The sequence below is a fragment of the Theropithecus gelada genome, chromosome 6 (assembly GCF_003255815.1).
Source record: "Theropithecus gelada isolate Dixy chromosome 6, Tgel_1.0, whole genome shotgun sequence".
Classification (NCBI taxonomy): Eukaryota; Metazoa; Chordata; class Mammalia; order Primates; family Cercopithecidae; genus Theropithecus; species Theropithecus gelada.
The window spans coordinates 144,257,433-144,283,255 of record NC_037673.1 but is presented as its reverse complement, the minus strand read 5'-3'; the positions used below and the strand labels follow the sequence as shown (position 1 = coordinate 144,283,255).

General features: G+C 38.9%; 1 protein-coding gene across 2 annotated transcripts; it reads left to right on the top strand.

Moving 5' to 3' along the window:
• Positions 1–7,055: 7,055 nt before the first annotated feature.
• C6H5orf46 (chromosome 6 C5orf46 homolog) lies at positions 7,056–24,720 on the top strand. Of its 2 annotated transcripts, none has more exons than XM_025387815.1 (4): positions 7,056–7,156; positions 12,134–12,278; positions 16,911–16,968; positions 24,512–24,720. In XM_025387815.1, the coding sequence occupies exons 1-3, from the start codon at positions 7,087–7,089 to the stop codon at positions 16,957–16,959; spliced, it is 264 nt and encodes an 87-aa protein (XP_025243600.1). In that variant the 5' UTR covers positions 7,056–7,086; the 3' UTR covers positions 16,960–16,968; positions 24,512–24,720. The 2 variants fall into 2 exon arrangements, with proteins under 2 accessions (XP_025243600.1, XP_025243599.1); XM_025387814.1 differs by lacking the exon at positions 24,512–24,720 and adding an exon at positions 21,465–21,693.
• The last annotated feature ends 1,103 nt before the right edge of the window (positions 24,721–25,823 follow it).

Sequence of the window (25,823 nt, the reverse complement as noted above, 5' to 3'; positions counted from 1 at the left end):
CTTTATATTGGAGATGGAGAACTAAAGTTTAGAGAGTATAAGTGAACTGCCAAATCACATTTAGTAGCTGAGAAGATATTAAATTATTCAACAACTAGGGTGCAAACACCAACCCAGCCTAGTAGACCGGATATGAGCATCCCAGTACATGCCCAGTAAATACCAGCCCTAGCGAAGTCAGAAATTGAATGCAGGCTACCTGACTCTAGAACTTGTGCATTAAGATTACTCTATACTACTCCTAAAGAGAAGCTAGAGATATTGATTGTGAATGAAATATGAAAGACCTTATTTATATGTAGTCAGGAGCCATTGAAATTATTAGAGACATGACAGAGGATGTAAACATAATTACGTTATAGAGAGATAAAAATGGCAGCAATGGGGAGGACAGCCTGGAATGGCGAGAGGCAAACATCGGGGAGACTTTAGATTGCTATTCCAAGAGTCAAGACGAAGCTCCAAACTGTGACACTTATTGTGGAAGTGAAAGAAGTTAAATTTTAAGGATATTTAAGAGGAAAATTGATAGCACTTTGTGAGAAAATTGGTTCTGTGGTAATAAAAGGTAAAGAAAATTCACAATTCTGCCGTAATTTGATGGATAGCAATGTCCTTATCTGAAATTCTAATTAGAGAACAGGAAGAGAAAAAAAATTTCTAGCTGTGAGTTTAAATACTTAATGATTTTTTACTCCCCACCCCCAAACATTCTCTGTTCCTTCTCTCTTCTCTTTCCCCTCCATTTTTTTTTCCTTCCAACATGTTCATTAATTAAAACAAATGTTGAGATTCAGTTGTTTTACTTCAATCTTCACTTCTAATAACACTGAAGAATTTGAGGTTCATTCCTAGAAATATGCTATGCCCTTCCAAGCTTCTGTGTCTTCACAGATGTCATTCCTCCTACCTGAGGTGTCTTCTCCACACCTTGGTTGCATAGTGAACACCTACACAATCACTTTTCAAGGCCCAAACAATGATTTGTCCATGACCCCCTCTGGCAGGCAACGTTAACCACTCCCTGTTAGTCTTCTATAGGAATCTGTTCACAACTCCATTAGCATTTCTCATATTTAAATTGTAATTATTTGGTTACATGTTTGCCTCCTCAACAAAGGTAGGTCAAGGATTGTTGTTTTGTATTTTCTTGTCCCCAGTGCCTGGCAGAGTACCTGGCAAATAGTATAAGCTCAATAAATAAATGTTCATTGAAAAAGTAACTGTTAAATGGATCTATGGCATGAAGATTGACTAATGTATAAGCTACATAGAGGAAGGTGATTAGGGTAACAGAGAGTGGGACCACTCCCCAGCATGTAGACACCATGGGAATGGGACCCCTAGCTGAAGCCACATGCATCCCTTCCGAGACTAGTCTGAAACTTTAGCTGGAATGAGCCAAGAACAAGAGAGGGGTTTATGATTTCTTTATGAGGCTTCCAAGAAGGAAACATATTCCAGATGTGATGTTAAAGAGGAACTAGAGCCCTTTAATGACTTCTAGTTTCCTCATATGATTTCAACTTCATACATACTACTCTTTAATCCTTTATGTAACCTCTCTCAGTCCTATTCTGCACTCCCTGATCATGGGTTTTTTAATAAGAAAAGAATTATGGGGGCTTCTCTAGGTAGATTCACAAATAAAAGTACCAGATGCCTGGTTAAATTTAAATTTCAGCTAAAAATGTAAGAAAAAATTAATTTCAGCTAAACCACAAATAATTTTTAGCATGAGTATTCCTGTGAAATATTTGGTATATATACTTATCCTAAAAGAAAATTCCTCATTGTTATCTGAAATCCACATTTAATTGGGCATCATGTATTTTATCCTACAGCCCTATCTTCAGTCCTATTTCTGCCGAGGATATAAAGGACACCATGTAAACTGCATGTTTGCTATATCAAACTGAGCAAAAACATAGTGAATGGAATAGGCCAGAACTTTATTCAGAGGCTAATGAAAAAAAAGCAGAGCTGGCACAGATGAATCTGTGGGCACACAGGTTGGTAACATGGTGTTCCTTGCTTGGCCCAGACATTTTGCCAGTAGCAACCATGAGCATATGCCAGTGCAACTTAGCAGAATAGCTAAAAGCAGGAACATTGGAATCATACATTTGCATGTCCAGTTCCCTGCTCTGGCTCATATATGATTTGTAACCCTGGCAAAACTCCTCTAAGCTTCAATTTCCTTATATAAAATGAGGATAGTAATGGTAGCCTCTCAACAATTTTATTGATACATTGTATCTAACTCAGCACCTGACCAGAGGAGGCAGCCTATTATTGTTATTATTAGTAGTGGTGGTGGTGGTGTTGGTGGTGGTCCTAAAATGTCATTCCCTCCTCTAAGACAACTCAATGTACAATAGAGTAGAATAGAATAGACAAGTTTATTATTTATTTTTCACTTAGTATTTGCAAGGCACTGTACTAGTTTTACAAATTTTCTTATCTAATCTTCATAAAAACACCAAGAGGTATCATTACTCCTGTTTTATGGGTACTGGATCCAAGGCACAGAGAAATTAGAAAATATTGTAAGGTTACAGTGTCACACAGCTCATAAGGGGCAAATCTGAAATTCAAACTCAGTTCTGTGTGCTCCCCAAACCCATGCTTTTAACCACATTGAAATCTCTTCATGAGATTGCCAACCCAAATTGTAATTCTTTCCTACCTTGAGAAAAAAAGCACCCAGATGATTTTTAATTAAGTCTGGAAAAGTCCATAGTAATTAAAACATTTCTTATTTCCTTCATTCCTATACCTTCTTACCAACCTAGAATAGTGTTGTAGAAGAAAGTTCTCATCTTCTTCCCTGCTTGGATAAAACCTTCTTTCATAATCTCAGTTTCTCATCTACCTAAAGCAAATTCACTTTCTTATGGCGGTGGAAGATAAATCACAGCTTTTCAACTGTTATTAACATGGCCAACATTAAAGATTATTTATAGTTATCAGGTGCTTTATTTTTATCTCCTGTATTCTTACAATGGTGCTGATATACAGGCAGGAATTTATATTATGTCCATTTTACAGATGTAGAAACTGAGACCCAGAGGGTATCTGTCATTTGCCAGAGTCACACAGATAATAACCAAAAGAACCCGGCTCCTGTTCTCAGCATTATTTATTAGCTCATGTCTTCAATGCATATTTGTTGGGTATCTTTTGCAAACAAGGCACTATCCTAGACAGCAAAGCCATCTCCCTGAGCAAGACTGATCAGAATGCTTCCCTTTGAGATTTTAACATTCCTTGGAAAGAGAGACATTAAATCATCAAAATTTAGTGCTGAGAAGAAACAATACAGAGTGTAGAAAAATTAATCATATAAGGATCTGAATTGGGTTAGAGAGTCACAGAAGTTTTCACCAAAGACAAGACATTTTAGCTGAGACCTGAAGCTATGAGGAAAAAACCAAGAGAAGAGAAAGAATAAGAACAACAAGCAGGGAAAATGGAGGGTATTGAATCAGCGCCATGCAGTGAGCTAGTGTTACTGACAGGAATTGAGGCCAGCTATCCGGACACTCAGGACAGTGCTAGGTTTTTGACACCAGACCACCAAAAGCAGCTGATTTAGGATTTGTCTGCTTGCCCTATCCAGCTGCTATTCCTAAGAAGCCAGCAAATTTCTGTCTTAAGTTGCTGTATCTACAGCCTTCACTTATCTATAGAGTGCCCTTGTAATGATTAGAAAAATATGCACCCTTTCCCAGGCAAACACGGTAATGTGTCAGGGTCTGTGGCCTAACTGATAAAGGACACTAGAATGTCATTCCCCCACTAGCCTCTTGGACAATCACAGTGCTCAGTCATCAGTAGTGACCCTGATGGCATAAATCTACCTCACTGAAGGCCTTCTAATGTCTAGATTTTATCAGAGACTCTGGCCTTGTCTGTCCTATACAAACAGTGGTGATCTAGAGTCTAGATTCACAATCCTTTGTACAAGAGAGACAAGACCAGTGTCTTTCTGAGAAGACAGGCTGGAGAGGCCTGGGAAGGCCACACCACACAAGGTGCAAGCAGAGCTGCCTGATTACTTTCCAGAAGTGGTTTGGTGCCTTGTGAAGAGTACTAACTAGTAAGTAAGAAACATTGCCCTAGCCTTGGCTCTGAGATGCTGGATGAACCTCCTTTTGTCCATACCTTAGTTAATTTTCCCATTTATAAAATGGTCTTCTGATACATGCAAAGTATAAGCATTGATAAATCAATAAGTTTAAGTATTCCCAAGTCCGCATTCCAATTAACTGAATTTATAGCATTCCTCAGGACAGCCAGTATCATCTAGACTTGAACCAAACTTTATTCTCTTGTGTGTATTGCAAAGGAAGATTATTTTACACCTGAAATACATAGCAGCATCTCAAATCCAACATTCTGTTTCACCAAGTGCAAATATATTTAATCCAGTTAATTATTTTTCTTTTTTAAAAAAAAAAGACGGTAAGGTAGACTTTATTCAAGGGGAACCATGGTGACGGGTATGGGTATAGAGACCACGGCAATGGAGTCTGGCAGTAGGGGAGAAAGATTGGTCTTAATCAATTGCCAAATTATTTTTTTCTTCTTCTTCTGTTTTTTCGTTTTGTTTTGTTTTGGTTTTGTTTTTTTAATATTTGCCATGTGCCTCAGGTAATATGTATTCAACTCTAAAAAAGATAGTTTTGCCTTCGAGAAGCCTATAGCCTATTGGTAAAGACATTTAAACAGAGACTTAGCAAGTACCCCAGAGGGTCACCTATCTCTGTTTGGAAAAACCAGAACAAACTTTTAGAGGAGGTGAAGCCAAAGGTGAGACCATGACCAAGCAACAGAGCAGGCTCCATGAGGATCCAGAAATAATAAAACATTCTTCTCTTGAGACCCGCAGGCTAGGAATCAGCCTAAGTGTCCATCAACAGGTGAATAGAGAAAGAAACTATGATATGTATACACTGGAATACTATTTACTATACAACCTTAATAAAGAAGGAAATCCTATCATTTGCAACACAGTTGAACCTGGAGGACATTATGTTACTTGAAATAAACCAGGCACTGAAAGACAAAGAAAGACAAATACATACCACATGATCTCATTTACATGCTGACTCTAAACAAGATGAACTCACACAGGCAGAGGGTAGAATGATAGTTACCAGAGACTGGGAGTTGGGTAGTGGGAGGGATTGGGGAGATGTTGGTTAAAAGATACAAAATTTGAGCTAAACAGGAGGAATAAGTTTGAGACATCTATTGTACATCACGATGGCTATAGTTAATAACATTGTAGTATATACTTGAAAATTGCTAAGAGAGCAGATTTTAAGTGTTCTCACCACACAAAAAAACATAAGTATGAGTAATCTGTGTATTAAATAGCCAGATATAGCCTTTGCACAATATATGCATATTTCAAAACATCATATTGTACACCATGAATATGTACAATATTTTGCCAATAAACAAATAAATAGATCCGCAAGCTGAAACAGAAGAGAGCTATTAAAACACTTAGTTCTCCTGTGAGAACACATGGACACATTTGGGGGAATAACACGCACTGGGGCCTGTCAGGGTTTCAAGGGGAAAGAGAACAACAGGAAGAATAGCTAATGGATGCTGGGCTTAACACCTGGGTGCCAGCCGGGCAAGGTGGCTCATACCTATAATCCTAACACTTTGGAAGGCCGAAGCGGGCAGATCACGAGGTCAGGAGATTGAGATCATCCTGGCCAATATGGAGAAACTCCGTCTCTATTAAAAATACAAAAATTAGCTGGGCATGGTGGCGCATGCCTGTAGTCCCAGCTACCCAGGAGGCTGAGGCAGGAGAATCCCTTGAACCAGGGAGTCGGAGGTTGCAGTGAACCGAGATCGTGCCACTGCACTCCAGCCTGGCAACAGAGCAAGACTCGGTCTCAAAAACAAACAAACAAACAAACAAAAAACAAAAAAAAAACCCTAGGTGACAGGTTGATCTGTGCAGCAAATCATCATGGCACATGTTTACCTATGTAACAAACCTGTACATTCCTGCTGGCTACATGTGTAGCCCGGAACTTCAAATAAAAGTAAAAGTTGATGGGAAAAAAAGAGAAAAATAAAAGTTAAATAAATAAGACAGTTTTGTTGTTGTTGTTGTTTGTTTGTTTGTTTGTTTTGAGACAGAGTCTCACTCTGTCACCCAGGCTAGAGTGCAGTGTTGTGATCTCAGCTCACTGCAATCTCCACCTCCCAGGTTCAAGTGATTCTCCTGCCTCAGCCTCCTGAGTAGCTGGGATTACAGGCATCTGCCACTATGCCCAGCTAATTTTTTGTATTTTTAGTAGAGACGGGGTTTTCACCATGTTGGTCAGGATGGTCTCGAACTCCTGACCTCGTGATTCTCCCACCTCGGCCTCCCAATTATAGGTGTGAGCCACCGCGCCCAGCCAACACTTAGTTCTTATACAATGGGGTCAAGTGTGCTGTAGGACAGATGATGAAGTAACACACTCCGCCTGGATAAGGGTGGAGTGGTTATCATGAAGGTTTCACAAAGAAGGGCCATTTGAACTGAGGAATACATAGGACTGATCCAAAGAGAGATGAGGAGGAGGGTATCTGAGGAGGAAGGAAGAGCAAGAGCAGAGGGATGGGGTGTGAAAGGGCTTGCCCATGTGGGAACAAGGGATGGTCCCAGAGCATGAGGGAAGGCACACGGTGTACAGGGAGGGAGTAGGCTTGCCTTGCCAATCTGATTTGTTGCCTGCTGCTTGGCACTGATGAGTAATTCTACCTGATATCCCTCTACTTATCAATGCTGGCCTTGAAACTAGCCTCAAGAGATTCACTCCAGAACCCTTTATAGATACAAATGTTTAAAATCAACAGGGTTTTTCTTTCCCTATATGAAAAATGTTTGGTTTGAATGATAGGGCATGGCTCATTAGTACAGATCTGAAAGCAAGCTGTGCAGACATCTTGTGCAACAATCTAAATTCCAAAGCAGATGATGTCACGTATCTATGCCTTATAAATGGAGCAACGTTTCAGATGTATCTGAACAATTTATCTGCACCAATACCCAGTGCTACCAGAATGGCTGTCTCAGTACTTCGCCTGACAGTTGTCCTGGGACTGCTTGTCTTAATCCTGACCTGCTATGCAGGTAAGTGCTTCTGATCACAGCCCACGAATTGTTCAGTAGTTAGCAGTAACTAGAGAAAGCTGGTGGCACTGATTCAGAACATAAAAGAAAGAAGGGGTCTTTGGGCACTGCAGAAAGAGCACTGGCCTGGGAGACAAGAGGTATATCTTCTAACACAAAGATAGTAGGATTTTAATAAAAACCTAGCCTCTATTTTCAGTGGATGTATGACGTTTGAAATTTTTTATGTGCTTATGATATAACGACACTATTCTAGTATAAATTCCACGGCAGCTGACTGGCATTTATTTTTTGATAATTATACCTAATGATATTCAATGGTGAAGAATATGTACTCTGGAATACAACTCCTAGACCTGGCTCTACCACTAACCAGAAATGTGACTTTAGGAATGCTATTCAATCTCTCTAGGCCTCACATATAAATGGGGACATTTAACTTTCTCATAAAGTTATCATGAAAATTCAATAAAAGGAATGAAACAAATTGGAAGAGTACCTGGTTCATAATAAGCATGCAATAAATATTACCTGCTATTGTTGTCATGTACAATCTCATTTGGTTCTCACAGTAATCCAATGATGTAAACATGTACAGTTTTGTCATTTTCCTTTTTACAGGTTAATAAACTCAGCTTGCAGAGGGCAAGTTACTTGAGCATACATACAGGTGGAAGTGGCACCTGGGAGTGAAACCTAAGTTCCTAGATTGTTTCTACTATTATCGAGCAACTACTTCTTTCCCACCTTTTCCAAGCACATGGAAGCTCATGCTGTATGCTGCCTTCTCATTAATTAATTTATTGTTTGTCTGCAAAAGACTGTGAGCTCCATTCAGAATGAGAGACCAGAAAATAGAGAGAGTGCAAACATTTAGTAAAAGAATCCTTTGATTGTAACTTGGCTGAACAACACACAGGCAGACATTACAACAGAATTACTCTAGATATGGCCAGGGAGATTATTAAGTCCATTCTACTCCTAAAGAAATCACTACAGTGAAGTGAAAGGTGAGATCTGATACCAAGACCATTCGCCACCCTGTCTCTTATAGACTCTGAAACTGGTTAAATCCGTTCACTGCTTTGAACCTCAGTTTTTTTATCTGTAAAATGGGATAACTATCAACTTCACCAGGTCAAATGAATAAGCTTTTATAATTACTTTGCAAACTATTAAAACTGTACAAACATCAGCAATACTGTTTGTTAAGAACATTATGTTCACATTCACTAAGAAACTCAACGAGGTAGTTACTGTAAATAAAGGCTATCCCATATAATATTTGAAAAAAGGAAATATTAAACTATTGGCTTTGAAGATTTGTTTCTAGGATATAAATTGTTTGATATTTTAATAGCATTTTTAAAATTTATATTATCTTCTAAAGCACTAGAGGAGAAAGGGAATTATAAATCATTTTGTTGCTATTATTAGTAGTAGTAACAATAAAACACAGAACATTAATTTATTTATTTATTCTTTCATTTATTATTTATTTATATAAGGTAAGTTTACCTTGGGATTAGTACTGTGATAAGTGGTATATATATGAGATACGTATGTATATATGATATAGATATATGTGGGTGTGTATATATATTATGTAAAATATCTCTCAATCCTGACAACATGTGAGGAAACTGAGAGACAGCAAAGTTAAGCACTGTGTGCAGGGTTACATGGCTAATTTTTTGTTAAAGGCAGGAATCCGACAGGTCTATAAAACTCCAGAACATGCAATCCATCACACTTTAACACCTCTCAATATATACATGGGGTTCACAAGCTAAGGCCAAGATTTTGATTTCCACCCACTCCAATCCCAGGCTTCTTGCATCTTGAAAAGCCAGCTTTTAGTGTCATATTAAAATAACAAGTCAATAGAATTTATTTTGCAAGTAGCCAGATAGAAAAACAGGAGAAAATATCTCATCTTTCATGCAAGAAATTACTGCTTTGCCCTTGGCAAGTGTCTTTACAGAACAATTGTTTGGAGGTTGTATTATATAATGTGAATAATGTGCTTTGTGGAGTTAAGAAAAAATTAGGTTCAAACCCTGGGTCAGCCACTTTCTAGATGAGTGATTTCAGGTGAGTCATTTAATTTTCCTGAGCATCTGTCTTCTCTCCTGTAACTGTGATACCACTACCGAGCTGAATGACAATTAAGGCATGTGCTGAAAGCACTGGTGCAGTACCTGCACAATAGGCAGCTTACACATGAGTTCTGCTTCCACCTACTTCCCACAATAAAAACAAACCAATCCTTCTGAGTACCTAGGTTGCCCAGCACTTTATGTGAAGGTCATATCTATAGTTGTCTTTTTTTTTACCTTGACTTTTAGCATAACTATGCACAAAATAGTAGGCTCGGGCCAGGCACGATGGCTCACACCTGTAATCCCAACATTTCTGGAGGCTGATGTGGGCAGATCACTCAAGCCCAGGAGTTCGAGACCAGCCTGGGCAACATGGCGAAACCCCGTCTCTACACAAAATATAAGAATTAGCCAACTGTGGTGGCATATGCCTGTAGTCGCTGCTACTCAGGAGGCTGAGGTGGGAGGATCTCTAGAGCCCAGGAGGTTGAGGCTGCAGTGAGTCATAATCATTTCGCTGCCCTCCAGCCTGGGCGAGAGAGTGAAGCCCTGTTTCAAAAATAAAACATTAAAAAAGTAGGCTCAAAAATACTTTTTGAATGAAGGAACAAATAATCAGATATATGAATAGGTAATGATTAGTATATTGATTTTGGTTATAAGTCCCAAACTAGTGCTTCTATCAAATCTTTAGTTGTGTCGTAGTAAACAATAAATGCTCATAGAATTGCCTGCCAATCTTTTTCACTGATAGTTTTCATTTTAGGATATAATATAGATGTAAAATTTTTGACATAATTTGACAGCCTCCACACAAAAGGTAGTTACATCTCTTTTATCCAAAGTCAGGGGTACATTGTCTAGAAGTTGGGACTTCTTGAGTTAAAACTCGTGCTGAGGTTGCCAGATAAAGTACAAGAAACAGAGTTAGATTTGGATTTCTGATAAACAATGAATAATCTTTTAGCATCAGTGTATCCTAATTACTGCATGGATCATTCTTATAGTACCAGTAGCATCAGTGATTCTTATAGTACTAGAAAAGCATTTGTTGTTTATCTGAAATTTAAATTTAACTAGGCATCCTGTATTTTTATTTACCCAGTCTGGTAACATTACTTGTCAGGGTACAGTAAAATTAAAAAATAAAGGTCCCACTTTATCCTGTGACCAGGGCTCAGAGGGGAGATCACATGTAGCTACTGTTACTCTTCCATCTCTTCTCATCTCCTGAGAATAAAGACAACCAAGCAAAGTCAAAAAGCCCACAAGGGATCTTGAATGTAATTGACCTCACTCTGCATCCTTGGCCCTCATTCTAACGGGCGGTTAAGAATCTAGTGTAAGAGGGCTGGGCGTGGTAGCTTACGCCTGTAATCCCAGCACTTTGGGAGGCCGAGGCAGATGGATCACGAGGTCAAGAGATCGAGACCATCCTGGCCAACATGGTGAAACCCCGTCTCTACTAAAAACACAAAAAAATTAGCCAGGTGTGGTGGAGAGCGCCTGTAGTCCCAGCTACTCAGGAGGCTGAGACAGGAGAATCACTTGAACCTGGGAGATGGAGGTTGCAGTGAGCCGAGATTGTGCCACTGCACTCCAGCCTGGCAACAGAGTGAAATTTTGTCTCAAAAAAAAAAAAAAAAAAAAGAATCTAGCGTAAGAGACCTGCAGTCGTCGTCTCAGCATTTTTCTTACTCTCTGTGAGGTCTTCCGTAAGCCACTTAATCTTTTCACTTTCTCGGTTCAGTGAGCTAAAAAATGCATACTCTGTAAGATTGCTCAGGGGGTAAAATTACACAACATTTGTAAAATCACTATTTACGAAACTACTAGGTGATATGCAAGTGATAGAATTTCTTTGTCATCATTGTTGTTATACTATTTTGAATCTTCTAAAAGAAGTGCAAACTGCATAACTTTTCCATCAAAGACTGTGCAGCTCATCATAGAGTACTTTAGAATCCAAGTTTTAATGCCAAACTGACTTGGGTTTGAATTGTATTTCTGCCACTTACTAACTGCGACTTTCAACCAGTTTCTAAACATCTCTCCAATTATATTTCTTTACCTTTAAATTGGGATAATTGTTTCTACCTTGTAGAGTTGCTATGATAAAATAAGACAATCCATGTAGATCATCTTAGACATGTACTCAACAAATGTTTCATTTTTATTTATCTATTTTATTTCTTAGAGACAGGGTCTCACTCTGTCACCCAGGCTTGGAGTGCAGTGGAACAATCATGGCTCACTACAGTCCCTTCTTCTGGGCTCAAGAGATCCTCCTGCCTCAGCCTCCCAAGTAGCTGGGATTACAGGTGTGCACCATCACACCTGGCTACTTTTTACTTTTTGTAGAGATGGAAGTCTCACTGTGTTACCCAGACTGGTCTCAAATTCCTGTCCTCAAGCAATTCTCCCATCTTGCCCTCCCAAAGCGCTGGGATTACAGGCATGAGCCACCTCACCCAGTTGATAATTTATCTTTAATATTATTATTACAATGGGCATGGAGATCACATGGAAAAGCAGACATTTTGTATGTCAGTCCTGGCACTGGCACTTACTATCTGCTTAACTCTGAGAGAAGTAGTTAGCTTCTGGGAACTTTGTTTTTCTCACTCACAAGGCAGTGCCAGTGTCTACCTAAGTATCAATATCGGTCGGTCTATTTGTTTGTTTTCACAAATAAATGAGATAATGCATGTGAAGATTTTATCCAGACAGGCATTAAATGTTCGATGAATATAACCATATAAGGCTATGAAATTAGTGAGTGGGTCAGAAAGAATCCCAAGAGTTCCCCACACGGAAAGGAGACTTCCTTCTTTGTTGCTGAGAATCACCTCTGAGATTCTGTTCTGTTTTTCAGATGACAAACCAGACAAGCCAGACGACAAACCAGACGACTCAGGCAAAGACCCAAAGCCAGACTTCCCCAAATTCCTAAACCTCCTGGGCACAGAGATCATTGAGAATGCAGTTGAGTTCATCCTCCGCTCCATGTCCAGGAGCACGTAAGCACTGAGACAAACGTTGCTTTTTGTTCAGTTCTCTCTTCATAATGACCACACAATGACCACATGGCATTAAAATATATGAAAAACATAATTTGTGGCACCAGTAAATGTGTTATTTTTCATTGAAAAATGTTGCCCTACTTAAAATATACTTTGCATCTGAATTCACTGCCCTGAACTTTTTGGGGGAAAGCACATTCCCATCAAGTGTTTCCTTATGGGATTTTTTTTTTTTTTAATCTCAGGACCAAATAGGGAGGAGGAAGAGCACTAGATTAATCTCAGGACCAAATAGGGAGGAGGAAGAGCACTAGAGTAAGGAATGAAAAGCCAAGTTCTGATTCTAACTCAGGTGCTATTTTACTAGGTGGTCTTGAACAAGGCCTTCCCACTCTGAAGGCCTCTATTTGCTCATATTTTAACTGTAAAGTTAAAATAATAGATGGCCCGCCCCAGGTAAGCACTGTGATTATGTGATGAAGATAAGAGGTAGTGATACGCTCGCTAGTGACAGGTGTGATGAATGCTGCCTATATTTTCTAGCTTGAGTAGCTCAAGGTTAGCAGAGACAGTAGATAACCTCTCTTTAGAGACAAACGAGAGAACCTCTCAGCATGAGTGTTGGTTTCATCATGAAGGACTGCCTTCAGGCAGATCACCAATCCCAGAGTCTTCCCAATGTTCTCAGCCTGCTTCCAAGCCTGTGTCTAATTCCCAATACATGTTATTTTTGCCTACGTAGTTCCGATTTGACACTATTACCTCACTGTATGCTTTATTCTCCTCATATTAATCTCCCGAATTTCAGTGCTCCAGGAGGAAATTCACTCTTCTGAATTTCCAGGTGCTTTCAGTTTCTACCGCTCTAAGCCTCTCCTCTCTAATTTCCCCCCATATAGATCCTCAAGCAGAGTTTCACTAGGTGTGGTCTATCCACCTGTTACAGAATCCCTTGGGGGGAATTTATTTTTTAAAATGCTGATTTCTGCATCCCATTTTGCATTTTTCTGGGGACAAGGCCATGGATATGGTTTTCAACAAGCTTTTCAGGTAATTCTGATATACAGAAATTTTCAAAAGTCATGCCTTGATCAGGTGTTCTGGGCTGCATGGATGGGCCTTAAAGTTCCAGAAAGCCTTTACATTTTTATTAATATTTTGTGTCAGTGTGTGTTTTTTTGTTTGTTTTTTGGTTTTTGGTTTTTTTTTTTTTTTTTTTTGCATTTTCCTGGGGAAACTGTTCATGACTTCTATTAGATTCTCAAAGGGGTCTTTAACCAATAGCAGATTAAGAACCACTTCCGTGTAGGAGTAATCAGGGGTTTTGTAATCTCTCATCTGCTTAAAGGGATAGATTGTCATCTGATTGGGCAGTGTTCTACAGGCAATCCTTCTCCACAAATAGTTGAAACTCACAGGTGCTTTTTAAAATTGCTACATTTCCTATTGTGGGTGCTTTTGCAACTGTTATCTTTCCAAGATTGTTAATGTAAACAAGAAGGAAAGTCATAGGCCAACAATAGGAGCACCACCCATTAGATACAAACTAAAGATCAGGCTCCAGTTGAATTAGTATTGTTACATTCACACAGCAAAGCAAGGAGTTAGAACACTAATAATTCTTTTCATTCTTTCCCTAGGGAATTTTGCAAGTATAAAATAGGACATTTTTCTCTGTGTTAACCATAAGAGTTGACTCTGTGATATGCTAAAGAATTGCTGTCCACTCTAGGCTCAGAAATGGCCCTTCATCTTCTGATTTCCCTTTCCCTCGTTATATTCTGAGTAAATGGCCTTCTTTCTGTTGCTAAAAATTATTACCATCTCAGTCTCTCTTCCCTTGCTCTCTCTCCTTTCTAAAATACTCCCGTTTTCTCATGACTAGTTCTTGGGCCTGCAGCTAATCTCAAAGTCACTTCCTCAGAAACTATTCTATGACCATTCTTGTTAATACTCTCTTCTTCCATTCCCACTGCCTGTTATTCTCTCACTTTACCTTGTTACAGTGTCATAATGTTTGTTATCATCTGAAATGACTTATTCATTTTTAATCAAGTAGCTAAGTGAAAGTAGAGACCAGATCACCTGACTGGTTGCAAGAGCACAGTACCTGCCATATAGTGTCAGGCACTTGAATTCATTAATTAAGGAAAGATACATTGCAGATGAGACCTAAAGCCCATCTACCTCAATCTGACTGAGAAATCCTGAAGGATCTTTGCTCAAAGACACAGCAATGTCTGCTCAAGAGATAAATCTGCAGGTGGTAGAGCCAGGACCTAAGGCATACCCATAATTCCCTGTTCAAGGGAAGACCATCAGCAAAATAGGGGGTGGAGGATAGGAGGAGACATCAGAAAGTATTGCTAAGCACTTAACATGTACAAAGCGGCGACACAGATTGTGAAGGAAAAATCTAGACTCTTAACCCCTTCTCCTCAAATAATTTGCAGTCCTTATGGTAAAATTACATAAGCTAGTGCACAATGCAATAACTAAAAATGTCTGGCAAGATAAATGTCAGCCAAATATCACAGGCAGTTTCCAGTGAAAGGAGCTGTCAGTGGGGCCAGTGTGCTTAGGGAAGTGTTTATGGCAAAGGCAAGAAGTAATGTGGGCCTTGAATGACTGAACAAGATTTGATTTGGAAGAGAGAATGAGAAGAATAACAAAGATTCATAAAGGTGAGAATTTTACTTTATTTACTCCAATACGTCTGATGCCTAAGTGGTGTGTCAGATGCATAATAAATGCTAGAGACAGGCTTTGGGGACAGTGAATAGACTGGATTGTTTTCTCCACTTGCTTTTGGATTACCTCGGAGCTACCTAGACTGCATTTTGCTCATCATTTTTCTGAAAAATATACATATTCTTAACTCCTCTCACCCTTTGAGAGCCCTTAATTCTTAGAAATATTTTCCCCTGTGGGTTCCATGACATATTTTCCTGGTTCTTTCTCTACCACTAGTCATTCTTTCTCATTCTTTTTATTTGACTTTTCTTCATGCACCTGCCCACCAAATGTCATTGTTCCTTAGAATTCCAAATGTGCTTGGTTTTTCGCATTGCAGTTTACACATTGGGAATACTGCCTATAATCTAATGAGCTTCAAATTCACATTTCTGTTGCAATATTTTTCCTGAGCTCCAGATGAAATAACTGATTGCTTGCTACAAAATTCCATCGTTTTTCTACTACTGTTTCAAATTCCACTGGTCTAAACGCATCATCTCACTCAAAACCCTCCTCCATATCTCATTAAGTCACATCGTCATCCACCCAGAATCCAGAAACCTAAGGATCTTCTCAAATCCTTCCTGCTCATCACCACCTTCATTGAATTGCCGAATATTCTACCTTATATGCCATCCTCGGGTATAAGTATATGCACCCTATATACATTTCTCTTTCTCAGCTCCACTGACTAGCTGGTCAAGTTGAGTCCTTCATCATCTCTTTCCCAAGTTCTTTTTATTGGATTTCTAATAAATTCCACTCTTTTCTTTCTCTCTTTTTATTGAATTTCTAATAAGTTCCACTTTCTTTCTGCCTCACCAATTCATCTTCTACCTACTACCAGAACTTATATCAAAAAAGGTAAATTTGGTCATATCACTGCCATGCTTAAAAGTTTTTCATGAATTTCCATTGTCTCCAAAATTCAAGTAAATGCATTAGGCTGATGTCAAAGGTCCTTCTCTGATGCCAATGTATCTTTCGGTCACATTTCTCACCTGTGCAACCTTCAGCCCAATGACAAATGAGTTTCATTTTAGAGCAGGTCACGTTTGTATAAACCCCCAATATCTGTGCATGTGATTTTTTCCTCTGCTGAAAATGCCTAGCCCCCAAGCCAAAACCCCACTCTGTTCACTTGGCAAGTCTCATCATTTTCTGGAGCCCAATTCAGAAACGAATTCTGTAAAAAAGTCACAGACATCAGAAATTTCAGTTTTTCATGTTCAGGGATTTCATAATGCTTTGCAGAAATCTTCAAAACAACTTTTATCCCCACATTATATTAAATTACTTGTATCTGAGTTGTCTGTTTTCTCCACTAGACTATAATTCACAAACCACATTTTAGTTATCTTTTACAATCTCAGCAGATATCCTGGTACCCAGTCCTTAAGCCATAGGGCATAATGTTTCTAGCATTTAGTAATGACTCTGGAGAGCCAAGTTTTTAACTTTTCTTTGCAACTTACCAGCCATGTACTTTGGGCAGGTTGTTTAATCTTTGAGCTTCAAAGGTTTTCTCACACATAAAAAGAGACAATAAAAATGCATTCAATAAATATTTATTAATTTCTACTATTTTCCATGCACTGTTCTAGGTGCTGGGAATATATTACTGAAAAAATATACCAAAATATATGCCTTTATGGAGTTTACGTGTGAACAGTTACCTAACTAATGGGTTTGTTGGCAGGTGCAAAAAGATAATTGTGCATAAATTGCTTGTCCACTATGAACTATGAGGAAATTTTAGGTCTTATTTCTTTCTGACATAGAAAAATCTGGAGAAGAACAGTATGGCTCAAACATTATACAGCACCTTTGTGATCATTCTAACACTCCTGTTCAGTCTGAATTGTAATTCTTATTTTCTCTTTTTTTCTCAAGAGGATTTATGGAATTTGATGATAATCAAGGAAAGCATTCATCAAAGTGACATCCTCAGGTGATTTTTCACTTAAAATTTACAACTGAAATAACAGGGTATTGGACAAAGGAAAAAGGGTCTGTCTAGTTTTATTTAATAATTTTGGTTACCCATGTCTACCTACAAGCAGAAAAAGTATATTTAAAAAAATTCTTACTGTAGTTTTTTAAAATTAATCTTAAATGAATGTACTTTTATCATGTACAAGTTTCTAATAATAAAATTTTCTTAAGAGAGGAGGTACAACTGTGAGATGAAGTGAATAAGGATGGCAAGTTTGGAGACCTGGTTCCTGTCACAACTCTGCTAGGAACTTGCTTTGTACAAGTTCAGCCTGTGAAATGAGGGCTAGCATGCACTAACAATCTAAGGACCCATGTAGTCATGCATTAGTTACTCATGAGAAGAGTGAAATTTGCTGAACCTAATTCAAAGAAAAAGGATAACAAACTTTCTATCTCACGCAATCAGATTTATGGGCAAACAATATCGTTTGAGTGCTCAGAAATACTTGTTTTTCCCTACTCAGTTCTCTCCTGAAAATGCATATTGAAATATAAAAACAGAAGTGTTAGATCTGGTAATATTAGTAACTGGTATGAACGGTGTTCTTACTCTGTTTTAGGCATTAAGCTAAGTGATTAATGACTAAGTGCTATGTAGCATTTAATTTAATTCATAATCCCTACGCAAGGGATTATTATTATTCTTAAATTTTATAAATAAGGACATAAAGGCTCAGGGAGGTTTGCTAATGTGGCTATATTAGTAAAGGAAGAAGACAGAATTTGAATTCAAGCAGCCTGATTCCAGGGCCTGTGCTGTATCTCTAAGCCATGGTGCTACTGGAGAACAGAGCAGAATAGTATAGGAGAAGGCAGCGGAGAATAATGATTAAGCTAAGCAATCTAAGACATACCTCAAGATGTTCATAGAAATACAACACTGCTCCTTTGCTCAGTTGAGTTACTCTATATGCATATTTAGGAAGTGTGGCTTTTCCCAACTTCTGTTTGTGATCTGGTCTGGAAATACTCCTTTTCCCTGTTGGCTCCATTTCATAACCTGGGTGTGATTAATGTAAGTTCAGAAAGCTACTATTGTATTCCCCCAGAACTTAGTCCACCCTTTCCCATCTGCTTCTAAGGATGAGAATCAGGCTTGGGTATTGAAATCAAAACATACCCAACCCGGACACTCCTGACTCTTACCCTAAGGCCAATTAAACTTTTATTTTATTTTATTTTATTTATTTTTTTTTTATTATTATACTTTGAGTTCTAGGGTACATGTGCATAACGTGCAGGTTTGTTACATATGTATTCTTGTGCCATGTTGGTGTGCTGCACTCAGTCACTTCTGTTTGTATGTTTTCATTCCCATCTTCTCAGAGAACAGTCTTCCTCTTCTTGCAGGTGTCCTAATACTTTACCTTCATTCAGGCTTCTGGTACACACCTATAATTTTTGGTCCCCACACCCCAGATTCTTAGAGTACATCCTACAGGTCTGGTCTATGATGCAGTCCAATAGGCAAGGTCACATGAAGGAGCAGAAAGAGCAGAAGACATAGACAAGATGTAAGTTCAACTTCTAAATCAACCACTTAATGGTTATGAAACCATGGTCAGGCCACTTTACCTGCCTGAGCCCCATTTTTCTCTTTATGAATTTTTAAAATGTAGGGAATCTTAATACCATATTTTTTTAACTGCATATGAAAAAATTGGAATTGATGCATGAATCAACTTAAGATGCCCTGATGAGCCAGGAGGAATGGCTCACTCTAGGGATGTAAAAAAAAAAAAAAAACATTAAACTAGGGAGAAGGAAGCAACTAAGGAGGAGACTGATTTTTGTATTTTTAGTAGAGACAGAGTTTCACCATGCTGCCCAGGCTGGTATCAAACTCCTGGCCTCAAGTGATCTGCCCACCTCAGCCTCCTAAACTGTTGGGATTATAGGTATGAGACACGGCGTGCAGCTGGCATTTCCTAAATTAAGATAGATAGTTGGATAGATAGATCTTATGTCAACATTTTTTTTTTTTTTTTTTTTTTTTTTTTGAGATGGAGTCTCACTCTGTTGCCCAGGCTGGAGTGCAGTGGCGCCATCTTGGCTCACTCCAACTTCTGCCTCCTGGGTTCAAGTGATTCTCCTAACTCAGCCTCCCAAGAGCTGAGACTACAGGTGTGCACCATCATGCCTGGCTAATTTTTGCATTTTCTTTAGTAGAGATGAGGTTTCACCATGTTGGCCAGGATGATCTTGAACTCCTGACCTAGTGATTCACCCGCTTCAGCCTCCCAAAGTGCTGGGATTACAGGCGTGAGCCACGACACCCAGCCAATCCTTCCCTTATTTATTTATTTATTTTATTTATTTATTTATTTATTTATTTATTTATTTTGAGACGGAGTCTCCCTCTGTCGCCCGGGCTGGAGTGCAGTGGCCGGATCTCAGCTCACTGCAAGCTCCGCCTCCCAGGTTTACGCCATTCTCCTGCCTCAGCCTCCCGAGTGGCTGGGACTACAGACGCCCGCCACCTCGCCTGGCTAGTTTTTTTTTTTTGGTTTTTTTTTTTTTTTTTTTTTTGTATTTTTAGTAGAGACAGGGTTTCACCGTATTAGCCAGGATGGTCTCGATCTCCTGACCTCGTCATCCGCCCGTCTCGGCCTCCCAAAGTGCTGGGATTACAGGCTTCAGCCACCGCGCCCGGCCCCTTATTTTTTTTTTTTAACAAGTTTCTTTAACTCTTCTTTAATCCATACCTACAATGTCAATCAGTCAATGCTACTAAAATGAAAACCTAGCTGGCTATTGAGAAGTTTATGGACTCAGCAATCACGTAGCTCTGTGTATCTCATAACTGTGGAAGGAAATGATAACGTTATGTATAAAGGCGCCTTGGGAATGCCTTAGAAAAGATAAGAAAGAATATCTGGAGGAAGGGATGAGCATTATGAATGCTCTACAAATAAGGTGAACTCTGAGAGAAGAGATTCTACACACTATCTGATATGATGAGTAGAGAGAGGTACAGTATTTGGAAAAATATCCAATAACTGAATACCTGGTTTCATCTGAGAGCCTCTCAACCTCTACTGAACAACATTGACATGATTTTTACCGAACTTAATATTTTCAATAGACTTAACATTTTAACTCCACTTGTCCTGCATTGTTTAAAATCATATGAATTCAAGTCATCTTTTTTTTGTGTCTTAAGTCATTTGATATTTTAACTATAAATTTTCTTTCCTGCATAAAAACAAATTTGGATGAATCTCACTAGATTACTAAAATTATCAAAAGAGGTAATGGATAGAAAGTCACTTTATGAATTCTTAATTTCTATACGAGTGTTTTGGATTAAGACAAAATCTACTACAGGACACACTAGATTTTTGTGCTTCGACTGGCTCCGTCAGAGCTTCCGAGGGAGGGATCTAGAAATAAGTAAGTCAGACAGGAAATTCCAATGCACCGGATGAGCAAAACCGCCCTTGGCCACAATGTCACTTGTAACCCTTTCATGAAGTCTTATGGAAATTTTTTCTTTTATAAATTAGGCAAGAAAAAAAAATGCCTTCCCTAAAGTCAGATTCCTCTTTTCTGCTTGTAAGATTTATGTGACAGCTGGGCACGGTGGCTCACGCCTGTAATACCAGCGCTTTGGGAGGCCGAGGCGGGCAGATCACCTGAGGTTAGGAGTTCGAGACCAGACTGACCAACATGGAGAAACCCCTCCTCTACTAAAAATTCAAAATTAGCTAGGCATGGTGACATGTGCCAGTAATCCTATCTACTTGTGAGGCTGAGGCAGGGGAATTGCTTGAACCCAGGAGGCAGAGGTTGTGATAAGCTGAGATCAAGCCACTGCACTCCAGCTTGGGCAACAAGAGTGAAACTGTGGCTTATGCCTATAATCCCAGCACTTTGGGAGGCTGAGGCGGGCAAATCACAAGGTCAGGAGATAGAGACCATTCTGGCTAACACTGTGAAAGCCAAAAAAATTAGCCAGGCTTGGTGGCGGGTGCCTGTAGTGCCAGCTACTCAGGAGGCTGAGGCAGAAGAATCACTTGAACCTGGGAGACAGAAGCTGCAGTGAACCAGGATCGTGCCACTGCACTCCAGCCTGGGTGACAGAGAAAGACTCTGTCTCAAAAAAAGAAAAGATTTATGTGACTTAGTTTTTTCTTTTTCATCATCTATCTATCCAGAAAGTCAGTAAAACTGGTGACTCAGCTTATCCTTAGGGATTTATTCAATGCACATCCTCCCTTCATTCTTGTTTCTGATTCTTTATACACTTAGAATTTTTCCTTTTGTTGTTGTTGTTGCTTATTTCCTTAAATATGTATTATAGCTGACTTTATTATGAAACCTCTTCTATTTTATAGTGCAGAAGCATACAAATTTTAAGGAAAAGGCTAAAAGTTTTTTGGCTTATTTAACATCTTAAATCCTCTCTACTTGTTAATTGCTTTCCTCTCTTTGACTTGTGTTTCAAAGGACACACCCATGTGGCTCCTGGACAATCCAAGAGCAGCCAAATCCTGCTTTTCCAGTTCTGCTTCACAAGTCCTCCAGGACAGAGTCCTCAAAGCAACTCCCAGCGAGTTCTCAGGATTCAGGCTCTGGCTTCAACCAAACAGAACTCATTTTGAACACCCCGACTGCATTTTTGCTTTTAGAAAGTTAGAATAAATATGGCGCTTTGGGATCACATAGTTGATTTAGAAGATTTGTGTTGCTATTAGTAATTTTTTCTGGCCCTGTTTAAAGTTTTAATGATGCAAATATATATATATATATATCCTGGTGAATATTTATATGTTTATATATTCAAACGGATAATCAAAGAATGGTTCAAAATAGGAGGACTAAAGCCCAGATAATGTAGCAAGTTCAAATTCACAGAGCCAATAAGTGACAGAAAGAGGAATAAAACCTGACCTCAAAACAAGCTCTCAACTCCTAAAAATGTATGCAGCTTCAGAGTTAAAAGTTTTACACATCTTTTTTGGAAAATGTTTTAAAACTATCTGAGCCCACTCTCCTATGCTAGTAAACTTAAAAACCGACTTTTTAAAATTAGTAAAATCATTGCCTTCCCCCAGAGTCACTATTTTTCTCATAGAATAGCAGTGTCAGGGATGGAAGAGTCCTCGAAATGTTTAGTGCAGCCCTTTCATGCCACCACCTTATTACACAGAGGTGGATCCTCTGCAGCCATGGCTGTGGTTCTTGCCCACTTACGAGAAGGAAAATGTGACGGCAGAGCTAGAAATACAGTGTTCTCCCAGAATTATTTAATGCAGACAGTAAGACAAGATTGAAATCTTATCATGGAGCAAGATGCCAATTAAAGCAGTGATCGAATCTAGAATAAAGTTTCTATGTTTCTATGTGCTGCTTCTGCTGAGTTCTCAAAAACTATCTTGGGTTTTGTCCTTCCCAAACACAGAAACTCTGGAAGTAACTCAAGTGTATGTTTAATAAATCTTTTGTTTGTTTGTCTGTCTTCCTGTTTTTACTTAGTCAGAAGAGGTCTGCATGCAGCAAAAAGAATTTTAATAATACAGGTAGACAAACCAAGAGTGAATGTCTACCAAATGTTGAAAAATGCATGTTACTTTCCACAGTAAATTCAGACAACTCACACTGCATTTTCTAGGGATTGTGTCAATTTCAAATATCACATCCCACTTAACTAAATTACCTAGGATGTCTATTATTTTCAGTATCTGGCACACAAACTGCTTCTCCCCAACAAATGTGGCTGCAAAATCTCTTTTCTGATATTAACTCACTGATTTCTGCTTGGATAACGCATTTACTACAACTAAATTAATACACTACCTATATGTGAGAAACACACTCTACTAGAAATTTTCTGCCTTTATCTTCACCTGTGTGTTGTACACTTTGAAATCACTTTTTCATGTTAGGGGTTGGGAAAGTGCCATATCAATACGGGATTCGGTAAATTCCTAACAGGTCGCCGACAAAGATCTCCAATGATCTATAGAGATTTTGAAGATTTCCCAACTGCTTTACAATGTGCATTTCCTCTTCCTCCCCTTCATTGCCTTCTTCCCCTACCCTCCAATAAGACCCATGTCTGCAGCCAGCAGGTACACCTGTTCTTAAAGATCAAGAATCTCTTTCATCTGCATAGAATTTTTCTTTTGCGATCCTTTCGCACTATTATCTCCTTGTAACCTCATAACCGCAATGTGATTGAATTGAGTTGGGGACGCATTGTTTTCTGCATGTGACAAGTGAAGAAACTGAGGCTCAGGGAGGCTAATTGGTATCATGCCTGAGATACCAAAACTGGTAGAGGCTACATGGGAGTTCCAACCAGGTGTGTCTAACTCCCAGCAGAGAATTCCCCTGTGACATGCTGAGGACACAATCTACATCACCACTATTCTGTCCCAAATCCCAAACTTTCTATCATAACTCAAGTACTTGAGGGAATTTATACCTAGCTTTTTACAGAAATGCTGAGTAGATAGAGTAATTCCATTTAAATAGAATTCAATTCAGATTAATTCTTTCTGCCATTTCCCATCTCTTTTGAAGCAAATGCTACATTTTAAAATTTCTTTACAATGGTGGCAAAGATCCTATCTGAGCTATTCACTTCCCTTCCTTCCTCCTACTCATTATTTTTCTTCTTTTCACTCCAGCCATATTGAGATCCTCGTCAGTCTTGAAACAGTCCAAGTATGTTCTTTTTATAGGACCTTAAATTTCCTCTTCCCTGTGCCTAAATTACTCTTTCCCAAGATGGCCACTTGGCTTGCTGCTTCATTTTTTAAGGTTTTCTCCTAAATATCACCTTCTCAGTGAAGCCTTCCTTGATCACTTTATTTAAAACTGCGTCATCTACCCTAATATGTCTATCTTCTTTGGCTGCTTAATTTTTTCTCCTATGGATATATATTTTTTTAAACATATCTTTTAACACAATGTTAAAACTTGATTTATTTCATTCCTTTTTCTGCCTACCTTCATTAAAATGTAAGCTCCAGGCCGGGCGCGGTGGCTCAAGCCTGTAATCCCAGCACTTTGGGAGGCCGAGTCGGGCGGATCACGAGGTCAGGAGATCGAGACCATCCTGGTTAATACGGTGAAACCCTGTCTCTACTAAAAAGTACAAAAAACTAGCCGGGCGAGGTGGCGGGCGCCTGTAGTCCCAGCTACTTGGGAGGCTGAGGCAGGAGAATGGCGTGAACCCGGGAGGCGGAGCTTGCAGTGAGCTGAGATCTGGCCACTGCACTCCAGCCTGGGCGACAGAGCGAGACTCCGTCTCAAAAAAAAAAAAAAAAAAAAAAATGTAAGCTCCATGAGGCAAGAATTTGGCCTCTTTTGTTCAATGTTCCTGGTGCAATCATGAGCAATTAGAACAGTGTTTAACAGAAAGCAGCTGTTCTGTAAATGTTTCTTGTATTTTGCAAGAAGCGAAGAAATTTAAATCATAGAGCTTCTAGCCAGGGGCAAGATAGTAAGGGTACAAAGTTGAATATCCCACGATTTTTGCTTTCAAGTAGCTCACAGTCTTGATGCAGAAGATATGTGTGCATAACCAACTAAACATACTCAACAGGGCACAGCATAACAGAGGCACAGACATGGGAACATGGGAACCAGCACAAAGAACCATTCATGCTCCCTCAGAAATCCGGAAAGATTTCTTTGATGTAATAATATTTGATCCATTACTTGATGGATGATAAAGGATTTGAAGATATGGAGAAGGAGAAGGAAGGGCATTTCAGTCAGAGAAGAAAGCTTAAACCAAAACCCTGACTATGGCAATTCTTGACATTCAAGGATGGCCCTACAATCCTTCAAACGTACCTACCTTTCTTAAGAAACAGATTTCATTAGGATACCTTCCACACTTGGTCCCGCTTAAATGTTACCTCATTGAATCTTCATATTTAATACAAAAATTAGATATGATTATTCCCTTTTGAAATGATGCAATTGAGAATCTGACAAGATCACTGGGTAATGCTGGAGCCAAACTTGAACAAAAGTCTGGGTGACTGATTTCCTTCTGTATTTATTTTGAGAGTGAGAGGAATTACTTTCTTTTAAACATTTTTTATTTTATTTTATGTTCTGGGATACATGTGCAGGACGTGCAGGTTTGTTACATAGATAAACGTGTGCCATGGTGGTTTGCTGTGCCTATCAACCCATTACCTAGGTGAGAGGAATTACTTTTTAATGTGTACTAATTGGCAAAATGTTTTCTTCAAAACTGAGATTCAAAAATTATTAAAGTGGTATATGCTCACCATGTGAGAGGGAAAAATGAGGGGAATATGTAAATGTGTATATACTTTTAACAGTTAACAATCTCCCATATTAATCCCATTATCCCCAAACCAGCCATATCAGCGACCAATATTGATGCTGTTGTCCCTGCCTATTCAGACATATCCAAACATATTTACATGTAGAGTGGGGTTTGGGCGAGTGCTTTACTCTGCAGCTTGACTGTCTTATTGAATAATTTCTCGTGGCATTTAGTTTAGGTAAAGAGATAGAAATCTTTAAAAAGCTATTCAATAGCTCATAATTTCCCTATTGATAGACTTTCATATTGTTTCTATTTTTCAGCTTTCCAAAGGATCCTGCAATAAACATGCTTACATGTATAAGTATGTGCACTAATATTTGTATATAAATATTTCTGTTTAATGTTTTTATAAAAGATTTTCAAAAATCGAATTGCGAAATCAAAGGACATTTTTAAAAATGCTGATTGATATTGTGAAAAAACCTTCAAAATGTAGCCATTCCCTTATTGGCCCAAATGGACTTTTTTATTGACTCACAGCATATGAC